At 44.7% G+C, this 22,559-nt stretch overlaps 1 protein-coding gene across 3 annotated transcripts in view; it reads right to left on the bottom strand.

Annotated features, from left to right (window-relative positions):
* Positions 1-2,417: 2,417 nt before the first annotated feature.
* Positions 2,418-22,559, bottom strand: part of ATP10A (ATPase phospholipid transporting 10A (putative)) — a 190,174-nt gene continuing 170,032 nt past the window's right edge. For all 3 annotated transcript variants that reach the window (XM_081327207.1, XM_081327208.1, XM_081327209.1), the window contains 5 exons: positions 21,410-21,610; positions 18,354-18,434; positions 7,726-7,830; positions 4,009-4,196; positions 2,418-3,281 (listed from right to left, as the gene is read on the bottom strand). In XM_081327207.1, coding sequence (XP_081183333.1) covers positions 2,582-3,281; positions 4,009-4,196; positions 7,726-7,830; positions 18,354-18,434; positions 21,410-21,610 — 1,275 coding nt within the window. In that variant the 3' untranslated portion in view covers positions 2,418-2,581. The remainder of the gene's footprint in view (positions 3,282-4,008; positions 4,197-7,725; positions 7,831-18,353; positions 18,435-21,409; positions 21,611-22,559) is intronic.

The raw sequence follows: 22,559 nt of genomic DNA, 5'->3' as shown, positions 1-22,559 counted from the left end.
TTAATCTGAATAATTGTGATTTAACTCATTTTTTTCTACAATTGGCTCCATTCTTTACTAGGGGTTATCCTTAAATGGGGGAATTCTTAACCCAGGGACATCCTGCATTACTGAGCTTTTTTCTCAGCATACTTTAATGGGCTAATCAGTGATACAGTATTAGAAGGAAGGTATAAAATATAATACTCTTTTTACAGAGTAAACTACCCCATGACCTGGAGGAAATAGGAATGCTAGAGCATGTATTCCTTTGATGTCCTTTTTATAGAAACTTGCATCCTATCACATAACTCTGTTTAGTAATAGAAGTTCCACTTTGAAGATGTTCTCAGTTGCTTTTTACTATTGGACCAGAATCCTAACTCTGGGAGAGTAGCAAAATTTCTTTCAGCTACCATTCCTTTACATAGGAAAACACTCTAATTTTAGAATATACAAAATATAAATAAATAAATATGCAAAATATAAATATAAATAAAGCAGAAATATACATCTTTTTCATGCTTTCTATGTTGTTTCATATTTTTATGTCTTTCTGTTACATTTCACTGGTCCCTGATTACAATCAAGATAGAGTGATAAACAAATCTACATTTACTTTATAGTTGAGTAATTTACAATTTAGTATTTTATTTTCAAAATTTTGTCAATTTGTTTTAAGTATTTAGATTTCTTGTATTTTCCTACTAGTATTTAAAATATTTTGTAGTTTGAATGTTTTATTTAATTTTGTTAATTATCTAGAAAATTTTCATGTATCTAAATCTGAGCTCAGCATCCTTTTTACAAAAATTACATAAAAAGCTTTCCAGTGACCACAATAAAAATATTACAATAGTATAAATTAATTAATAAAACTCCTATATAGTTAATCCTCCATTTTCTATTGCATTACTAATTGCACTTTAATAGCAAACTTTGGAAGAGCTTTGGGGGTTATAGCCAAGGTTGAAAAGAATATACAACCCCATCTAAACATCATCTCTTTTGATAGTGTGAAATATAGTCTTCTTATTTTAGACTAGCTCAGGAATTCTGGGAGTTGAAGTACACAGGTCATAAAGTGGCTATAGTTGCCCACCCGTTTCAGACCTGAACATTCTATGTATCATTTTGAACCATTACTTTGTGAATGGGTCACAAAATTCTCACCATTTTCCAAGCATGTTACTACTTATTTCACTGGAAACAGTTCACTAACATAAAATGAAGAACTTCCTCACACAGTATATCAAGCTGCAATGTGGATTTTACTTCATTATTTTTTTATAATACATAAACAGCTAAGATTGAAATATAAAAAAAATGAGTGTAAAGAGTTATTCGCTTTTCACCTAGTCTCTTCTCTGCTCTCAACTTGAAAACAATAGGGGTGATGGTGGTTGAATCATCTGGGATGGGAATGGAATGCCAAGAATCCATCTGCAGATTGTGAGGCCCTGCTCCCCAATTCAAGAAAACACTGCGCAGGTGTTTGAATGATCCAGACAGTTCCCATAACAAAGACAATAGGTGATTGGACAATGCAATGGACTAAGGGGAGTGGCCAAAGGGGGAATTCATGTTTAATTATAAAGACCTTTGAACAGGAAATTCAGAGCTGGTTTTGCTTCTTTTGTGCCAATGTAGTGTATTCAATAAAAGTATTATTGTTGGAAAGAACAATGTCCCAGGAGTTCCTTTCTTAGATTCGCTAGTTGGACATCAGACAATTAGGTCACACTTGTAAAATGTCAACATTGTTTTCACAGCAGTGGGATGCTACTTGGTGAAATGAGTTTTTCTTTCAGGAAAATGTCTTAGCAACTGGCTTGAGTACATAGTTTTCTTTCCCTTTCCCAACTCCTTTCACTTGGATAAACTGAATGTGCACTGTCTTTATCAAATCAGTGTGGCATTTGACTTAATCTTCCCAATTAAGTCAAAATTGAGCCAATGATTTTGACCTAGTTAATGAGATCATGAAAGGACCAATACAGGAAGTCCTCGATGTACAACTGCAATTGAGTCCCAAATTTATGTGGCTAAGTGAGAACTTGTTAAGTAAGTTTTGCCCCATTTTATGACCTTTCTAGCCACAGTTGTTAAATGAATCATCAGTTAAGTTAGTGACATGGTTGTTAAGTGAATCTGGCCTCCCCATTGACTTTGCTTGTCAGAAGGTCGCAAAAGCTGTTCACATGACCTCAGTGATGGTCAGAAACATGAACCAGTTGCCAAGCATCCAAACGTTGATTACATGCCATGGAAATGCTGCAAGGGTCATAAATGTGAAAAATAGGCATGTCACTTTTTTCAGTGCTGTTGTAACTTTGAGCAGTTACTAAACAAGCTGTTGTAAATCGAGGATTACTTGTACAAATAAAATTATTGCATACAAAATGAGATGAAAAATAAATACATACATATATAGGGTTAGATATAGGTATCTTTATTTGTATAAAGTTTTTATTTTCAACATACTTGCTTAGATTTTCTTTCATAATAAAACTATGTACCTTGAATGCCCTTTTCATCCTAAGAAAAAGAGCACTCTATCCTTTTTGTGCAAATAAAAAATATGTGTTCTGGAATGCCAATGTCATAAAATGGTTGTTTCAAGAGATTTGGCTTTCAAGCAGTCCCCTGAAGAAGTTTTTGCCTGTTCCTGAAAACAGGAAGAGTTCTGCTCTGTCAAGCCTTTGAAGTCCTGAGAATGACAACTACACAAAGTTATACTGTCATGCCTTCTGTTCCGTAAACTGCCTGAAAACCATGGCAGATCACTTCTGATGCTCTTGAACAACAGAGTTGATGAAAACCAGTTGAGCAAGCTGAAATCTGACCCATCTACTCTTGTACTCCATTGTACTGTGTCATCAACATTCATCAGTGTTGGCTCTAGATCAAAAGCACTTTTTTGAAAAACCAAAGATGGTTCACCTTTATCATCAACTACTGAAAGATGTCCATTTTCCTCACAAAACTGAACATCAAGAGGAGAAACAAGAGTATTTAAATCTGTTGAACACCCTGGTTTTGGCATCTGAGATAGCTCCTTTTTTTGTTGAGATAATTCTGTTGGGTTATTGTGGTTACATGTCCTTGAAAAGCCACTAGTAATGAAATATGGGCTTTCAGGAGAATAACCAGTATTTTGATAAATTTGGGAATTGGTGTCCCTTTTGGTGGGCCACTTGTTTAAAAGCTGGTTGTGGGAGCCTGGAGGCAATCTGGACAACTGGCGTCCAAGTTGAAGCTGGGTTGGGAAAAGTGTGCCTTGAAGTATTCTGTAGAGAAATCTGATGAAGAGAAGTGAAGGAATTAAAAATGAATGCATCAAAAGAACACTGTACCAATTTAAACCTGAGTGAAATAACAGGGGTGATAGCTGTCAACGCCATTAGGTTGAGCAGCCCAGGATATCAACTCCACCTGGAGGCTTTATTACACTTGGTTACAATAATACCATCTTTCAAGTTCAATTTACTGTACTTCCTCTTCTTAAATTTCAGTGAATTAGGGACACATCTATATAAGCTAATTCCAAATGTTAACTTGTTCTTGACTTAAAAAAATGCTTTAACCTGTTGCTCAGATTCCTGCATATCTTCATCAAGGTAATTTTCCTTACTCTATACATCCATCGTCTTTTTCGGCCTTACCCTCTCAGTGTGTCAGAAAATTCTTTTACAGGTTCATGGGAATGAACTGCAAATTCACTATTCTCTTTTGCTGGCAACTCCCCTAGAAGTCCTGCAATGAGGCTGTACAAGGAGACTTTTACTTGTCAGCATATTTTTTTGCTGTGCTTTACTTGATGTTCACTTTCCATATTTATTATGGCCAGTGGCAGGAAAAATAAAGTCACTGATTTATTTGGCTTTGTCACCTCTATATTCTGATTATTGCAACATATGCACTTTCTTTCCCCATAGGAATGCTGCTCACAAACAATATGTAGAAAAGAAAAAATGCTTTAAGTTAACTCTCTAAGTGATGCCCACAAGAAAAAAAAAGATACTCTACCTGGGAAGCAAAGCCACAACAGGTGAAATAAGACAAATCAGATAAAACACCGGTTCTCCCATCAGCTTCTCCATAGTCCAGTAGGGATTTGATGGAGGATAGCATATTGGGCATGAAATATTATAAATGAGCGCCACAATGAAGAATAAAGCAATGCTGAAGACACATGATGACAAATGTAGCCAGGTCTGAAAGAAACATATTAAAATTATTTTGCAATTCTGTACTTTACTGGCATTGTGTGTTCAGACAAAATGGAAAACTAGTATTTTTCTAAAAGGTTCAAGAGGATGGAGTAAGTTCAAGAGAAAATATTCACTACACCATGGTTGAAATCTACATCAAGAGAGAAATGAAGGAAATCTGAGTAGATTTCTGCAAGAATTTTGTAACCACAATGGAATCAGTGAAATGGTGTGGCCAAACTGGACATTTCCATTGTAGGTGGATTTTCATCACCAAGTAAGTCAGTAGATACAATCTCAGAGAAAAAGCAAGTCTTTAAGCAAATGAGCATTCATACCTGTTTTCCTACAAGGCACTACTTAGTCAGCAGCAATCTTTGGATGATTCCTGCAATATCATCACAACTTAGTCATGGGTAGACTCACTTTGGACGCATGGATTTGGCAATTATCAGCACCTTGTAGAATACTTTTTTTAAAAAAAACTCCCTCTTACAGTTTGTCAATTATATTATGTGAACGGAAAACTTAAATATTTAAAACATGTTCTTGGTTGAAAGATTTTGTTTTAGTCTCCTAGTAAATTTGCATTTACCAGCAAATATAATTTTTACCAATTGGTAAAAATTGATCATATTGGGACATTTTCAGGTGCTTAATCAGATACACTCAGTTATTACACAGAACTTATCTCTGAAGGCTCAAAGGTTGCCTTCCCCTGTTAAAAATGTCCTATTGAAGTATATTCATGTCTCTCCTCTGAGTAGGAGTTAGTGTAGACACACTAAAAATAAAAATGTATTCTCCAGTCTATACAGATAGATTCCTATAGTACATGCTATTCAAAGCTATGCATATTCAAGGTCCATATTAGGTAGATAATTATATAAATTTCATATCTGTCTTCTAGCAGAAGTTTGAATTTATTCCTTTTAATGGATCCTTACTTCACTTTTTTTTCTTGTTTGAATTTTTAAAATTTATGGGCTGAAGACAGCAACAAAGTTGGGCACATCTGCCAGCATTGTGAGGGTTGCTTGAGTACTGTAATAGCTAAGCAAAGCATAGAAAGACAAACATTTGCCTAAATGTCTGTGCAGAAAAATCTATGAAGAAAACCCCAAAATCTCTTCCTGGCCTTTTGAGTTGGTAGCTATAGTGTTGGTAGAGATTGTTTTATACATTGTTATTCTGATGCAGAAGCTATTTCACGTATTCCAGCCACGTACTGCCTACTGGTGTGCTTATAGGGGAATTCTGAGACTGAAGAACAACAATGTGTTGATGTCAGTAGGGATGGAGGAAAAATTTATTTGGATTATTATATAAACTTATCCAAGTGGATCCTCCTGAACTAAAAAAGAACATGTGACAAAACCATGCTGTTCTAAATTATTTTTGTATTAAGTAAAAAAAGTGTTATACTAAGATTTACAATATTTGCAAAAATATAGGCAATAGCAATATATATAGACAAATATACAGATGACTCACACCTGACCCACTGATGACTCACACTGTCCAATGACCCTGACCTAAAGTAACCTCCCCATCACAAGCCTCTCTCTGATGACTCACACCTGACCCATCACAAGACCCTCTCTTGACTCACCCACACTTGAAGCCCTTATAAGCAGAAGAGCACTGACACAGACATCCCCTAAATACTGCTGAAGATGTTACCTAGTCTGGTAATGAAATGTTCAGAAACCAACCCACTAGCTCAGAGAATGAACCTGCACCCTCATATAGACAAATATATGGAGCTGAGACCAATTTCAAGAGCTAGTGATCACCTATATACAGTAGATGGCTTGGTTCTCAATTTCCTTAGGGTCCATCTTCTCCAGGTGGAATCTAAGAGGTTAGGTTCCTGCCCCCAAGCAAGATCAAAGAGCATAAAGTTGGAGATAATCCTTCTTGTAATGCTTCAGCTATTACTTTGTAAAATCTTACCAGAGACATATCAGGTGTCCTGCTTATTGGCTTTGCATAGAATTGTTAATTCCATTTTAGCAGATGATAAGAGATTAATTCTTTGTTGAGGTTTATTCTTTCTGATGCTATTTTTACATATATAAAAAATGGGTATTTTTATATATAAACTAGGCAACTTGTGACCTGTTGAATCATTGTTTCAGAGATATCCCCTAAAAAGAGAAACAGAATGACCCTGTATGGGCAAAAAATAACTGGGAGTGACTTCCAACTTCCTGGGGGCTTTCCCATTGACTTTCCTTTTGGGAAACTGGTGGGGAATTTTTTAAATGATGGTCATATGACTTTGGCTGATGGGGCTGTGCCAAGGCATTGAAGTGGACACACTTTTGTCAAATTTCAATCCCATGGGAGTAATGGGTCCCAGATTTTGGCTGCAGTCTTTCAATTAGCCCATTTGTGATATGTTGACTCAAAAATTGTTGCCCTATGATGCAACAATTGAAGGTTATAAAAGACAGGAGAATTTTAATTGTACATAAAAATATGGATAGACTAGAACAAAACATTGAGGTGGGATGCAAGCATGTGTAGAGTCTGTACCTTTGTTTATCACAAAGCAGGCTCTGTTCAGTTTGTCTACGCATGCAAAGGGCAAAACCTGCATTGTGTAAGCGGAATACTGCTTTCATGATCCTTCTCTCCACCATGCCACTGGTGTGTGTGGGGGAGAGAATTACTTGTGAGTTACATAGAGGAATAAAAATAATGAAAGTGTGAATGCTGAGCCCTTACAAACTGTCCTTATAAGTAATATGCTTTAAAACGTGGTGGTAAATGTTCTTCTGAAAAACATGGGGACCAGATCATACAGGAGAAGAGGGGAGATGAGAAAAAGAAGGGTAGCTCGAAATGCCAGAAGGAGAGAAAAACTTTCAATCTTCAAATGCAGACCAATTGATGGAATTATGGTCATTAAGTCTTAATTAATAATTTATATTAATTTATATAAGTTTATATATCTGCCTAAATAATGCTTGTGATGATATAAAATATGCTAAATTGTGTCCTCTGTGAATGTTTAAGATAAGATAACCTTTATTGTCATCTTTTTACTTTGGGCACAATGGCACACATCGAAAATGAAATTTAGTTGCCTGCTCTCAAAGTGAAACACATACATGACACACACCTAACCATACTGTAGACACATATGTATAGACCCTACCTGTACATATACATAACAAATAAATATTAAATATTAAATACTGTCCATCTTGAATATATAACGGAAGGAGGAAACTTGAGAGTTCACAAGGTTAATGCTGTATGGAATGAAACTATGGCTGGATGTTCTGCTGATTCAGAGTTTTAAACATTGGTCTATTTGTGCATGAGCACATGTGTTGGTGTGCAGGAATCTCAAAGTTGAATGCAGCATATACTTCAATAAGCTATTATTTTCTTATAAAAGAATGTATGAAATCATTATCTGCTGAAGTTTGCTAATAAAATAAAATCTAATTGAAAGGCAACTGTAGGAACTATACCTTTAAGTGGCAGAGTGTAGGTCACATTTTTGAAGGTAACTTACCCAGGTTTTGGTTTCTATAGCCAAATTGAGTATTATGGTAAAGAGAGCTGCTGTGGTGATAGGAGTTCCCCATGAAAATATGTCCACATCTGAATCATAATATATCTAGACAAAGTTAAATGAGAATTAAGCACATTTGACAATATAAAACCAGAAGAATATTAATCCGAAGTCCAGAAACTATAAAAATTTAGGAATAATCTGCATGTTAGACAGAGTAATGCATTTACCTTTTGAGTCTTAACTAAAAAGTTTATCTTATGTTTCAAAAGACATTTGTTCCATATGCATTTGACATTTTTAGGTTCCAACAAAAAGGAACTGTGATATGAACTACAAAACGTATCATTTGAGTCCACCTATGGTTAGACAAATATTGTTGGCTCTTCTGAATCAGAGATTGTGTCTGAGAATACATGCTTGGAAGATCTTGACAGACTTGAACATTGGTCCTATGTAACAAAATGAAATTCAGTGTAGACAAAAGTAAGATTTTACACTTAAGCAAGAAAACCATCTGTATAGGTATAGGCTAGGTGAAACCTGGCTTAATGCCAGTAATTGTGAGAGGGATCTTGGGAGTCCTAGTGGACAATCACTTAAATATGAGCCAACAGTGTGCAGCAGCAGCCAAAAAAAGTAATGCAATCTGTCAAGCCCCGCCGGCCTGCCGTCCGATCGGGCCTCGACATTGCCTCCGTCGAGCCCCGGACGCTCGGATGGTGGGCGTGGCTTCGCCAGGACCTCGCGGAGCGCGCCGCCGCAGCCCCGCCGAGCAGCTGGCCGGTGCCCAGCTGATCGGCGCGCCCGCTCCCGGACAGCGCCTCCCCCGACCTTCGGACGCTCGATGGGAGGGCGTGGCTTCGCCCGGAATCCGCGGAGCGCGCCGCCGCAGTCCCGCCGAGCAGCTGGCCGGCGCTCAGCTGATCGGCGCGCCCGCTCCCAGACGGCCGGCGGGCGCGCGCTCGCCTCGTCAGCGGGGACGGCGCCGGGCACCCACCGGTCTAGCGCTGGCGCCTGCCCAGGACCCTTTAACTCCTCGGCGGCTGGACTCTGAGCTGTGGATGGCACCCGGGCAGAAACGGACTGGACCAAACGGACAGTTAGACCCGCCCCAGCAAACTGTAGTGGGGGGTGTGGCTGTGCCCGTTTTGCCACCCTCTCTCACTGGGCGCTTGGATGGACTCGGGGGGAAGTTAACAGCCGCAATGCCAGCACGGACTGGGGCGCATGAGGGAGCGGAAGGACAGAACTTACCTGGGAGGGGGCTTGACGGGCTGCAGCAGAGCACACGATGGGTGGTGGCTACGCACGGTGATGGGTGGGGCGTTTATGGGGAGGCGGGCGGATGCCGGTTTGCTTTGAAGGGGTGGGGTTAGGGTGTGGTAACATGATAAAAGAGCGTTGAGGCTAGGTGCCTCAACGCTGACTTTACCGCGGTTTGATTTGTGGAAGAAATAAACCTGGTCACCCGTTCCTTTTGGAGTGCTTGTGTTTCCTGGCAGAGGACGATGTGACAGTAAGTCAGCGTTCTTTCAGGATACCTACTGCTGTTACTCACACTTTGGGCATGGCAGAGGATCCATCGAGGCTTGATTTGGCAGCCGAGGAGGAAGGGGCTGTTGGGGCTGCAGTTGTAACTCCACCTGATCCTGGCGTGACAGAGGGGCCGGCGGTGCGGCCGAAGACCAAGGGGGTTATGGTCTCGGCTGTGGCTGGTGATAGCTGGGAGGAAGGGTCTCTGGCTCAGAGCGGGGAGGGGTGGCAGAGCCCTCCCTTGGAGCGTTTGGACCAAGTTCGTGGAGAGGGCCGTTCACGGGCCTCAGCGTTGGCTTGGAGAGAGCGGCGGCTGACGGAGGAGGAAGGCGAGGAGTGGAGCTACTCTACGGCCCCAGGGGCCTATACAATGGATGTGTTGCGGGACCGGTTTGGGGAGTTTGGGTATCAGGACACTGCACCTTGGTCGCCTTCCGGGCCGGCTCAGGAGACGCGGCGATGGTCGCTACAGAGGTTGACGCCTGGCCAGTCGGGCCAGCCCAGTTTCCGTCTGGCAGGCCCAAGGTTTCGGGGCCCGCCATCACGGCTGACGGAGATGGGAGCTGTTCAGGCCGAACGACAACACCCCGAGGCGTCAGACCAGGCAGAGGCCACCAGGTGGGCAACAACAGCCGGGGCGTCCGCCAGGCCATGGAGCGGGCGGCACCAAGCACCAGGTACAAGGGGGCCCAGGGCCCAGGGGGGCCCCTGGGGCCCGGGGTTTTTCTGGGGCCCTCCACCACTGCCAGTTACGTACGACGGCCACCCTGACCGGCTCGCCATGTTCCTAAGCCACACCATTCACCACCTGGATCAGTACGGTGCAGCCTATGCCTCCCAATGGGCCATGGTGGTGGCCATCACAGCAAGCCTGCAGGGAGAGGCTGCAGCCTGGGCAGCTGACCTGTATGGCGAGCATGCTCGGGAGCTGGCCGACGTCGGACTGTTCCTGGAGTCACTGCGGACGCAGTTTGAGGATGTGGCCCGCACCCACAGGGCTGAGGCGGAGGTGGTGGGGCTGCGACAACAAGGCAGGCCCGCAGCGGAGTATGTCGCTGAATTCCGCCGGGTGGCTCGTAAGCTCCGCTCTTGGCTGGAACGCTTGCTGGTACACCATTTCCAGTCGGGGTTGGACGGCGCGCTGCGTAGAGCGTGCGTGGTGCGTGGAGTGCCAGAGCGACTGCTGGAGTGGTACCGGGTCACTGTAGAACTTGACATCCGGCTGCGTGAATGCAGGGGTAAGTCGGAGGGGGTGGTCGGGGCCCGCAGAACCCCTGAGAAGCCAAAGGAGGAGGATCGGAAGGCCGTGGCTCCAACGGCAAACCCACCTGTGCCGCTTCCGAGGCCAGCTATAAGATGTTTCCGGTGCGATCAGCCGGGACACCGAGTGGCCACTTGCCCTTTGCCGGCACCCCGTGCTGCCACAGCAACTCCCGCCGGAAAGGGCCCCATGGCACGAAAGTCGGTGGAGCGTTCGAGAGCTGCTCACCAGCTGGCGACCCTGATGACGACATCAGCAATCGGCGCGGAAACATCCGAGGCCAACGACCCAGAGCCCTACGAGAGCCTGGAGGAGGAGGAGGACCCTATGGTGAGTGACCCAGTGGTACCCTTCACAGTTCCAGTCGTGCTCATCAACCTGCGAACGGGACATAGGGAGGCCTGCCCAGCACTGATCGACACAGGCAGCACCCGGTGCCTTATCAGCCAAGCGGTGGTTGCCCGGCTGGGATTGGAGGTGCGCCGCCTGCCAACTCCCCTTCGTTTCCAGCAGGTGGATGGGTCCCTTTTGGGGGGGGCTCCGGTCACCCGGGTGACGAGTCCTATTCGATTGGAGATGGGGACCCATTGGGAGACTTTGCGATTCCTTGTCGTTCCATCAATGACGGAGACAGTGATTCTGGGGTTGACGTGGCTCGACAAGTGGGGACCCACGATCTGGTGGGGGGAGGGGTGTTGGCACCTACGGTTGGGGACAGGGCCACAACCGCCACCACACGCATATGTGGGTCCTTCTGAGCAGCTAGGTGGTGAGCAGGTTCAAGGGGCAGAGGGGGTGGTGGAAGCATGCTTTCCACAGGTGTACGCCGACCTGGCAGAGGTTTTTGACGAGAAAGAGTGTGACGCTCTGCCTCCTCACCGTGCGACGGACTGCGCCATCGAGCTCAAGCCGGGCGTAAAACTGCCAAAACTGCGCATGTATGCTTTGACGCCTCGCGAGATGCAGGAACTACGGCGCTATGTCGACAAAAATCTCGCGAGGGGGTTCATCCAACCTGCCCGATCCAAGATAGCTGCGCCAATACTGTTCCGGGAGAAGAAGGATGGCACGCTTCGCATGTGTGTCGACTTCCGTGGCGTCAACGCGGTCTGCGTCGAACACCTGTATCCGCTGCCGCTCATGAAAGATCTTCTGGCACACTTGTCGACGGGACGCATCTTCACGAGGCTAGATTTACGGGAGGCGTATTATCGGGTACGGATCAAAGCCGGGGATGAGTGGAAAACGGCGTTTAACTGCCCGTTGGGCAGTTTCCAGTTCCGAGTCATGCCGTTTGGACTCCAGGGGGCCCCAGCCGTCTTTATGCAGATGATAAACCAGGTGCTTCACAAGCACCTGTACCGCGGAGTGCTAGTGTACCTGGATGACATTTTGATATATACTAAGACTATGGAGGAGCACATCGCCCTCGTGCGCCAGGTGCTACAGAAGCTGCTGGCTGCCCGTCTCTACGTAAAGCTCACTAAATGCGAGTTCCACAAGACGAGGCTGGATTATCTGGGGTATCGAGTGTCTGCGAGCGGCATAGAGATGGACCCTCGCAAAGTGGAAGCCATACTGCAATGGCAGGCGCCGCGGATGCGACGACAGCTGCAGAGTTTTTTGGGGTTCGCGAACTTTTACCGCCAGTTCATCCCGGGATTTGCAGCGACAGCCCTGCCGCTGACGGACCTGTTGCGGACGCGGCAATCCGGGGAGAAACCACGTCCAGGGTTGAAGCTGGCGTGGACCACCACGTGTCAACGGGCGTTCGAGACTTTAAAGGCCCTGTTTGCTAAGGAGCCGGTGTTGGTACATCCCGATCCCGACCGTCCGTATGTGGTCCAGGTCGACGCCAGCGATGTCGCGGTAGGGGCTGTGCTGCTGCAACGGAACACAGAGGGCGTGCTGCAACCATGTGCCTACTCTTCCAAAAAACTGTCGTCGACAGAACGCTCGTGGGCAATTTGGGAGAAGGAGGCGTTCGCCGTGCGCGCGGCCTTGGAGACGTGGCGGCATCTACTGGAGGGGGCTGTCCATCCTTTCGAGGTGTGGACAGACCACAAAAACTTGGAGGTCCTACAGTCCCCGAGGAAGCTGGCGCCCAAGCACGTCAGATGGGCTCTCTTTTTCCGGCGGTTTAACTTCGTCCTGAAGTACGTACCGGGGGGCGGAACTTTCTTGCTGATGCACTCTCACGGCTGCCGCAATACGACACCAAACGAGAAGCAGTTGTACAAGAGCTCATCCCGCCCAGTGCATCCCCGAGTGCGACCCAGGCAATTTGCAGCGTGGGGGACGATTTGTCCCATGCCATGGACGAGGCCTTAGCTACAGACACCTGGCTGAAGGAGCATCCTGGTCTGCTAACTATGCGTGACGGCTTGGCCTGGCACGGGAATAAGCTGTATGTGCCCCAGGCATTACGCCCCGCCATTCTGCACCGATGTCACGATGCCAAGCAGGCCGGCCACTTCGGCTTCCTGAAAACTTTGCACTTGGCACGTCCCGGGCTGCCACGTATGCGCCACAGTAAAACCCCGCGTCGGGAAGCCGTTAGGTCTACTACAGACAGTTTCGGACCCTGAACGGCCATGGCAAGACATTGCCATGGATTTCATTGTCGGGTTGCCGGAAAGCAGGGGTTACACGGTAATCTGGACAGTCATCGACCTTTTTTCCAGACAGGCGCACTTTGTCCCCTGCAAGGGGCTGCCGTCCGCCAAACGGTTGGCACGTCTGTTTCTGACTCATGTCTATCGGCTGCACGGGGTCCCCTGACGGGTTATTTCAGACCGCGGGGTCCAGTTTACAGCACAGTTCTGGCGGGAGTTCCTACGGCACATCGGCTCTACCCAGGGCCTCAGTTCCGGTTACCACCCAAGCACTAACGGGGCCGCCGAAAGGGCCAACGCCACGGTGGAAAGGCTCCTCAGGAGTTATGTGTCATACCAGCAAACAGACTGGGCAGACCTCCTGGTGTTTGCTGAAGTCGCCCACAATAACGCCGTGCATAGCAGCACGGGTTTGACACCATTCCAGGTGGTGGCGGGGTATGATTTCGTCCCTGTCCCGGAGTGTGGACAGGGATCGGCGACACCCACCGGGCTTGGGGAGTGGATGCACCAATTAGGGGGCGCTTGGAAGACTGCTAGGGAGGCAATGGTGAAAGCCCAGGCACGGGTGAAGGAGCAGGCAGACAGAAAACGGGAACCCTTCGACACCCCCAAGGTCGGGGAGTGGGTGTATCTGTCAACCAAATATTTGCACTTACGGGTACCGAGCAGGAAGTTAGGCCCCAAGTTCCTTGGCCCTTTTCAAGTGGTTCAAGTGATCAACCCCGTGACCGTCCGTTTATGGTTGCCAAAGTTCCTAGGGAAGATCCACCCCGTCTTCCATAGTAGCCTACTAAAGCCCGCTAGGGGAATAACAGGGAAGGCGGGTGGAAACGCTCCGGGGCCTGTTCACGGGGACCGGTACGAGATACAGGCAATCTTAGATTCTCGGGTACGGAGGGGGCAGGTACAGTATCTCGTGATGTGGAAAGGATATCCATTGGCAGAGGCTTCATGGGTGAGGAAAGGGGATGTTCAGGCAGCTCGTCTGGTCACGGCTTTTCACCGTGCGCATCCGTCCAAACCGGGGGGTAGCACTGGGGACTCAGCGGCTTGTCTTCGTGGAGGTCTATCTTGTCGTTCTTCTTTTGCAGGGGGACAGATGGTAGGGGAAGCCGACTGTCAAGCCCCGCCGGCCTGCCGTCCGATCGGGCCTCGACATCGCCTCTGTCGAGCCCCGGACGCTCGGATGGTGGGTGTGGCTTTGCCAGGACCTCGCGGAGCGCACCGCCGCAGCCCCGCCGAGCAGCTGGCCGGTGCCCAGCTGATCGGCGTGCCCGCTCCTGGACAGCGCCTCTCCCGACCTTCGGACGCTCGATTGGAGGGCGTGGCTTCGCCCGGAATCCGCAGAGCGCGCCGCCGCAGTCCCGCCGAGCAGCTGGCCGGCGCTCAGCTGATCGGCGCGCCCGCTCCCAGACGGCCGGCGGGCGCGCGCTCGCCTCGTCAGCGGGGATGGCGCCGGGCGCCCACCGGTCTAGCGCTGGCGCCTGCCCAGGACCCTTTAACTCCTCGGCGGCTGGACTCTGAGCTGCGGATGGCGCCCGGGCAGAAACGGACTGGACCAAACGGACAGTTAGACCCGCCCCGGCAAACTGTAGTGGGGGGTGTGGCTGTGCCCGTTTTGCCACCCTCTCTCACTGGGCGCTTGGATGGACTCGGGGGGAAGTTAACAGCCGCAACGCCAGCACGGACTGGGGCGCATGAGGGAGCGGAAGGACAGAACTTACCTGGGAGGGGGCTTGACGGGCTGCAGCAGAGCACACGATGGGTGGTGGCTACGCACGGTGATGGGTGGGGCGTTTATGGGGAGGCGGGCGGATGCCGGTTTGCTTTGAAGGGGTGGGGTTAGGGTGTGGTAACATGATAAAAGAGCGTTGAGGCTAGGTGCCTCAACGCTGACTTTACCGCGGTTTGATTTGTGGAAGAAATAAACCTGGTCACCTGTTCCTTTTGGAGTGCTTGTGTTTCCTGGCAGAGGACGACGTGACACAATCCTAGGCTGCATTAATAGAGGGATAGAATCAAGAGCACATGAAATTCTAGTACCGCTTTACAGAGCCTTAGTAAGACTCAGAACCACTGTACTATATATCTTTCAAAGATCCTGGAGCACCAGGGAACTACCAGAGGACTGGAAAAGAGCTGATGTAGTTCCCATCTTCAAAAAAGGGAAAAAAAATAGATCCAGTAAATCACAGACCTATCAGCCTGACCTCAATACCTGGGAAGATTCTGGAAAAGATAATCAAACAACGAATCAGCGAACACCTAGATGCAAACAAAGTCATTATTAAAAGCCAACATAGGTTTGTCAAAAACAGATCATGCCAGAAAAATCTTATTGCATTCTTTGACCAAGTGACAAAATTAGTGGACCAGAGGAATGCTGTGGATATTACTTGGACTTCAGTAAGGCATTGGATAAAATAGACCACAACCTACTACTTGATAAGATAGAAAAATGTGGGTTAGACAGCATCACCACCAGATGGATTCATAGCTGGCTGACAGGCAATATTCAGCGTGTGGTCCTCAATGGAACTGCTTCTACATGGAGGGAAGTGTGTAGTGGGGTGCCCCAGGGCTCTGGTTTAGGCCCAATGCTCTTCAACATCTTCATCAACGATTTGGATGAGAGGACAGATGGGGAACTCATCAAATTTGCAGATGACACCAAGCTGGCAGGAATAGCCAATACTCCAGAAGACAGGCTTAGGATACAGGAGGATCTGGACAGACTTGAACACTGGGCGCTATCTAACAAAATGAAATTCAATGGTGAAAAAAGTAAGGTTCTACATTTAGGCAGGAAAAACCAAATGCACAGGTATACTGTAGTATAGGTGGTACCTTGCTCAATAGTAGTAACTGTGAGAGGGATCTCAGAGTCCTAGTGGACAATCATTTACATATGAGCCAGCAGTGTGCTGCAGCTGCCAAAAAAGCCAACCCAGTGCTAGGCTGCATTAACAGAGGGATAGAATCAAGATCAGGTGAAGTATTAATACCACTTTACAATGCCTTGGTAAGGCCACACTTGAAATACTGCATCCAGTTTTGGTCACCACGATGTAAAAAAGATGTTGAGACTCTAGAAAGAGTACAGAGAAGAGCAACAAAGATGATTAGGGGACTGGAGGCTAAAACATATAAGGAACGGTTGATGGATTTGGGTATGTCTAGTTTAATGAAGAGAAGGATGAGGGGGGACATGATAGCAGTGATCCAATATCTTAGGGGTTGCCACAAAGAAGAGGGAGTCAAGCTATTCTCCAAAGTGCCCGAAGGAAGGACAAGAAGCAATGGATGGAAACTAATCAAGGAGAGAAGCAACCTAGAACTAAGGAGAAACTTCCTGACAGTTAGAACAATTAACCAATGGAACAACCTGCCTCCAGAAGGAGTGAATACTCCAACACTGGAAGTTTTTAAGAAGAGGCTGGACAGCCATTTGCCTGAAATGGTATAGGGTTCCCTGCCTAAGCAGGTGGTTGGACTAGATGACCTCCAAGGTCCCTTCCAACTACTTCTTCTTCTTCTTCTTCTTCTTCTTCTTCTTCTTCTTCTTCTTCTTCTTCTTCTTCTTCTTCTTCTTCTTCTTCTTCTTCTTCTTGCTGTTGTTATTGTTATTGTTATTTTATTTATTTATTTATTTATTAATACACTTGGAATACTGCATCCAGTTCTGGTCACCACAATATTAAAAAGATGTTGACACTCTGGAAAGAGTGCAGAGAAGAGCAACAAAAATAATTAGGTGGCTGGAGGCTAAAACACAAAGAATTGGATATGTTTAGTCTAATGAAAAGAAGGTCTAGGGGAGACATGATAGGAGTGTTACAATATTTGAGGGGCTCCTACAAAGATGAGGGGGTCAAACTATTTTCCAAAGCACCAAAAGGCAAGATGAGAAACAATGGATTGAAACTAACCAAAGAAATAAGCAACCTAGAACTAAGGAGAAATTTCAATTGATGAGAGCAATCAACCAATGGAACAACTTGCCTTCCAAAGTTGTGAGTACTCCACTCAGTTTCAAAAAGAGACTGGACAACCATTTATCTGAAATGGTATAAAGTCTCCTGTTCAAGCAGGGGTTTGGACTAGAAGACCTCCAAGGTCCCTTCCAACTATGTTCTAAGAGAATTAATACCATGACTGTATTCCACTTAGTAATTGTTTAGACTATCTTGGAATATACTAATTACTATATCATAATAAAATTGTTTTAATTAGAAACAAATGCTAAGAACATTACTGAGATTTACTCCCTGTCTCATCACTCTAGAAAAAGCCAGTTTGTAGAGCTCTTTCCAATTACTCTCAAACCAATTATTATCCTTGATAATAACAATAATTTTCTTTCTACATCAATAAATGATGCTAAATGTGAAGCAAAATGACCTGATTGCCAGCTCCCCACTGGTCCTTTCAAACAATATTAGGAAAAAAGAAAGTGATTATACTCTCACTCAGTGCTTTTTTTGTAAAAAAAAAAAAGTGCCGGAACTCACACATGTCATACAACCCATCTTGCCTATCCTACAAGGTTCCATCCAAAAAAGGTGCTGGAACTCCATTCTGGGAGTTCTATGACAAAAAAAGCCCTGCTCCTACTGCTAAGCCCACTCCGGTAAACTGTTGAAAATTTTTTCTTATTCCTGGAAAAAACTTATAATTGGGGTGGCAAGTATTTCATAGTTTTTGTTGCTGACACCATCTCTTCCTATTCTAAGTACATGACATCTGGATTTTTGGTGAATGGTACAGGGAACATACAAGCTTCACTGTCAGATGCGAAGAATCAGGACTATTCATAAAGTTGCAGCATAGAAGATTTATTCAAGCCTGTGCACAAGAATCTGGTCAATTAAAGTTCAACATTAAATTGGCACCAGGTAAGGGTCAACAGAATTCAGGAGGGATTAGACTTGGAGCACTGCCAGCTTTTCTCCTACATTCATTGGGTGTGCACATAAAGCCATTTTCCAACTGCTGATCCTTATCATCCAATAGCAACAGATTGGGTTATCTGTATCAATAACCCATAATTTTGAATATCTTTTTGCCTCCACAGCTTCAATAATCAAAGCCATAAATGCCAAACTGACCCTCCCAGCACTTCGTTTCACTTGCATACATTTGCCATGCTTGGCTTCTTTTCCCCATGATTCAAGAACAGAAGGATTGAAGCATGTTTACCACTGATAACTTACAAAGTAAGGGATGAAGAAACAAACCAAGCTTTGATAGAGAGCATCAATCATGTTCATCCAAAACATATGCGGCTGGTACTCCTGTAATGGGGGAGGCAGAGTGAGAGCTTTACCTTTGATGAACCACTTCTTGTTCAAAACAAAACAAAAAAAATACCCAACTCAGTGATTAAAAGAAGCAGAAGAGTTCATTTAGGGATTTCATCTAGAAAAGCTGCTGAATTTAAATCATATTCTGAGCCAAAGAAGCATTCCCATCCAACCTTTTTGGCAGTTTGACCAGCTCCAACCCAGTCCAACATTTTCCAAAAATCCTTTCCTTTCAAACAGTTAAGTGGACCACACAAGTAGCCTCCTCTCTCTCTACTGTCCTATCAAGAGCTACTGAAGGTCCTGACTAAAGGCCACCTGATCAGACTATTTTTCCTGAGGCTCATACTGAACTTGCTGTCCTACCTGGAATAGTAATATAGCTGATATTAAAGAGTTGTAAGAGTATGTCAGGGAGAGTTTGGAGGATCAAAGAAGTTTGAACAGGATGAATAGGTTTGGAATGACTGGCTCAGAAATATTAGATAGGCTTAGTTTGTGCATAAGGCAATTCCCAGTCTTTCTGGAAGCAGCTCAGATTTCTTTCTTTTTTTAAGCCAGTCTGTCATGAAAAAGAGAAAGGATTATCCATCTCCTGTTCCATGGACAACTCCACTTCAGTCCTGACAAGACATCACAGGTCAAACTCTGAAGTGACCTGTGATGTATCTCAATTCCTGATGTGACTCCTGTTCTCACAAATGACAGTGACATTAATATGGCAAAGATGTTGGATCCAAATGAGTAAGCTGCATTTAGTTCAGGCAGGCAAATGAATTAGGGTCTAGCTTCTGTTGATTTCAATAAATATAAAATGGAATTAAACACTATGGATTTAATAAATCATTTTTAATTATGGTGATTATACATTATATTCCTAGTAGCAGTAGCCATATGCCTCTCAATAAAATTTTATTTGTTCATGCACAGCTGATCTTATCATCTAGTTATTTGTGCCATTTGACAGTGAAGGTTAGAAACACAAAACATAACAGAAATTATTAAAAACACATCCCCCTGGAGGCAACTCACATCAGCATATTAAAAAGGGGTCACACAACATTCTGACCCAGGTCAAAGTATTTTTAAATGATGACAGGATCCAGGCCATCTGAATCCAAAGACCTCCTCTTGGCTACTCTGGACAACATTTTAGTAACTACTCAGGGACTTGCAAAGTTCTTGTTTTCTTGTGAAATCATTTAGCTATCTTGCAGAACAAGAGCACATACATAATTCATTGTTTGATATTATCCTCTGTTTCCAATGTGGAAATCTAGAAATGTATTCTGGCCTCAAGGTTCACTGTATTCTGCTGTTAAAATATACAGTCCTGGGAAGAAAAGGATAGAACGTCTTTCTACCCTACAGAATTATTTTACTTTTTGGCTACCTATTAAAGTTAGAAAGTTGATATGGCAATATAATGCCCAAGTTCTTTATTGATATGGGAATATAATGCCCAAGTTCTTTATTAATACATCTAAGTATGGTTAATTTGAACAAGGTTTTTATTACTTCTCCTCCCTTGTTACATCAGCAGGTAGCCAACTGGCAACCCTCTTGGACTCTCAGTGGCTGTCAAAACCATCAATCATGGTATTCTTCTGGACTGACTTTGGGTGTTGGTAGTGATAAGCACTGTTACAATGGTTGTTCTCCTTCCTCTGTGGCCAGTTCCAGCTAGTGTTGGCAGTGAAGAGGTTGAATCCTAGGCCCCTGCAATGTGAGGTGCCCAAGGGCTTGAGCTTTTTGCCACTCCTTTTTAACATTACATGAACTGCTAGGGGAGGTCATCCCTCAGTATCAGATCTCATATCACCAGTATGTTGATGATACTTAATTATATATCTCCACCCCTAGCCAAACAGTGTTGGCCATGTGCTTAGAATCTGTAAGGCTCTGGATGGCGATCAATTGGTTTTGACTCAACCCTGGCAAGAAAGAGTGGCTATGGCTATGCTCCCCATGTCCAGATGATATTTCATCATTAACTCTTGATGGGGTGGCACTTCCCTGGACTGAGTTCTGCACAACTTGGAGGGTCCTCCTGGATCCATGGGGGACCAGAAGGCAGCCATGGTTAGGGGCACTTTTGCACAGATTCATCTTCTTCACCCTTTTCTGGACCAGGTGACCTTGGTCACAGTCATTCATGCTCTGGTCTCCTTCCATTTGAGTTACTGCAATGTGCTCTACATAGGGGTGCCTTTGAAGACTATCTGGAAAATTCAGCAAGTCCAGAATGCAGCAATGCACACAGTGATGTGTGTCCCTAGGTTTGCCCATTTAATATCTTTGTTGCCTTAGCTGCCCTGGCTTCCAGTTTGTTTCATGGTGCAATTCAAGGTACTGCTCATCATCTTTAAAGCCCTATATGGCACAGGGCCAGATTATTTGCAGGACTTTCTTTCCCTATGGTAATCTACCCATCCTAACTGGCTGGATAGGATGAGCATGCTTCCAGTTCCTTCCTTTAAATATTATTATCTGATGGAAGCTATGCTTTTTCCATGGTAGCCCCTGCCCTATAGAATACCATCCCCCCTCTGACTTTTGGCAGGCCACTAGCCTTCCATAACACACTAAAGACCTAGCTTTTCCCCTACGTACAGGAATAAAGTGAAGTCACTGCACATCGGAGTCTGATTTGACACTAGATTTTGTTTTTATGCATTTTGTTTTAATAATTTTAATATGGGTTTGTGTTATTTTAATTTTTGATTGGGAGCCACCCAAAGTTTATGATAAGGTGAGTGGCTATATAACTATTGTACATAAATTAAAAAAAATCATTTTGCATTATGTAACATTATACATTGCAGAGGAATTCTGGATGGGTATTAATGTTATGCTTTTCAGGAATCCTGAGGGTCTAGTGGTTTTGTTAAAATTTAAAAAAGATAAGAATGATCTTCACATCACATTTTAGGACCTGAACAATTCAGAAATGAACACATTTTTACCTCCATCTTCTGGCCACTTGTGTAGAGCTGAGGAATAGCAATTAATGTCTCTGCAGGTACATCTTTATCAAGAACTCCAACAATCAATTGAGGAAGAGATGAGAATAATAAGTTAAAGAAGATCAGGTACCACTGATCAATCATTGATGACCCTGAAAATCCACAGTAAATCTGGTACCAGAACAGAAGGGCAACAAACATCTTTAAAAAAAGAAAAAAGAACAAGAGCAAAACATAAATCTTTAATATTTGCAAGCAGCATATTTATGTGTAAAATTGTAGCAGGATATCTCCTTTTTCATGAACATATTGAATTTAATAACTCTAGTTCTAGTTCTTTATCTGACTCAACAAATATTGCCCAATCCCTCACCTTTACAGGTAGTCTTTGACTTACGACCACAACTGAGCCCAAAATTTCTGTTGCAAAGTGAGACATTTGTTAAGTGAATTTTGCCCTGTTTTATGATCTTTCTTGCCACAGTTAAGTGAATTACTGCAGTTGCTAAGTTAGTAACATGGTTGTTAAGTGAATCAAGCTCCCTCATTGACTTTGCTTGTCAGAAGGTTGGATAGATTAGATAACCTTTATTGTCATTTTTTTACTGTGGGCACACTGGCACACATTAAAAATGAAATTTAGTTGCATTCTATTGAAGTGTACACATATGTAACACATATTTCAACATGCTATATACAACATATGTATAAACCTACACTCTTACATATAAATAACATATAAATATTAACCAATGTCCATCTTGAATACAAAACGGAAAGAGGAAGCTTTAAAGTTCACAAGATTAATACTGTATGGAACAAAAGTGTGACTTAATTTGGATGCTCTGCTTCAGATACCACGGAGGCTCCTCCCAGAAGGTAACAACAAAAACAGGTCGTGAAGAGGATGTGTGGTGTCCCAGCCAATCTTGCGGACCCTGCTCAAGCAACACTTATATGCTATGTCTTGGATGGAGGGGAGGGAACTGCCAATAATCTTTTCTGCCATCCTCACCACTCTCTGCACTGCCTTCCTGTCTGAAGGAGTGATGCTTCCATACCAGACTGTAATGCTGTATGACAGGATGCTCTCGATTGTCCCTCTGTAGAAAGTGGTAAGGATGGGGGGAAGGAAGATGCAGAAAATGAG

The sequence above is a fragment of the Vipera berus genome (genome assembly GCF_964194415.1).
Source record: "Vipera berus genome assembly, chromosome: 4".
Lineage (NCBI taxonomy): Eukaryota > Metazoa > Chordata > Lepidosauria > Squamata > Viperidae > Vipera > Vipera berus.
This window is presented reverse-complemented; position numbering and strand designations above follow the sequence as displayed.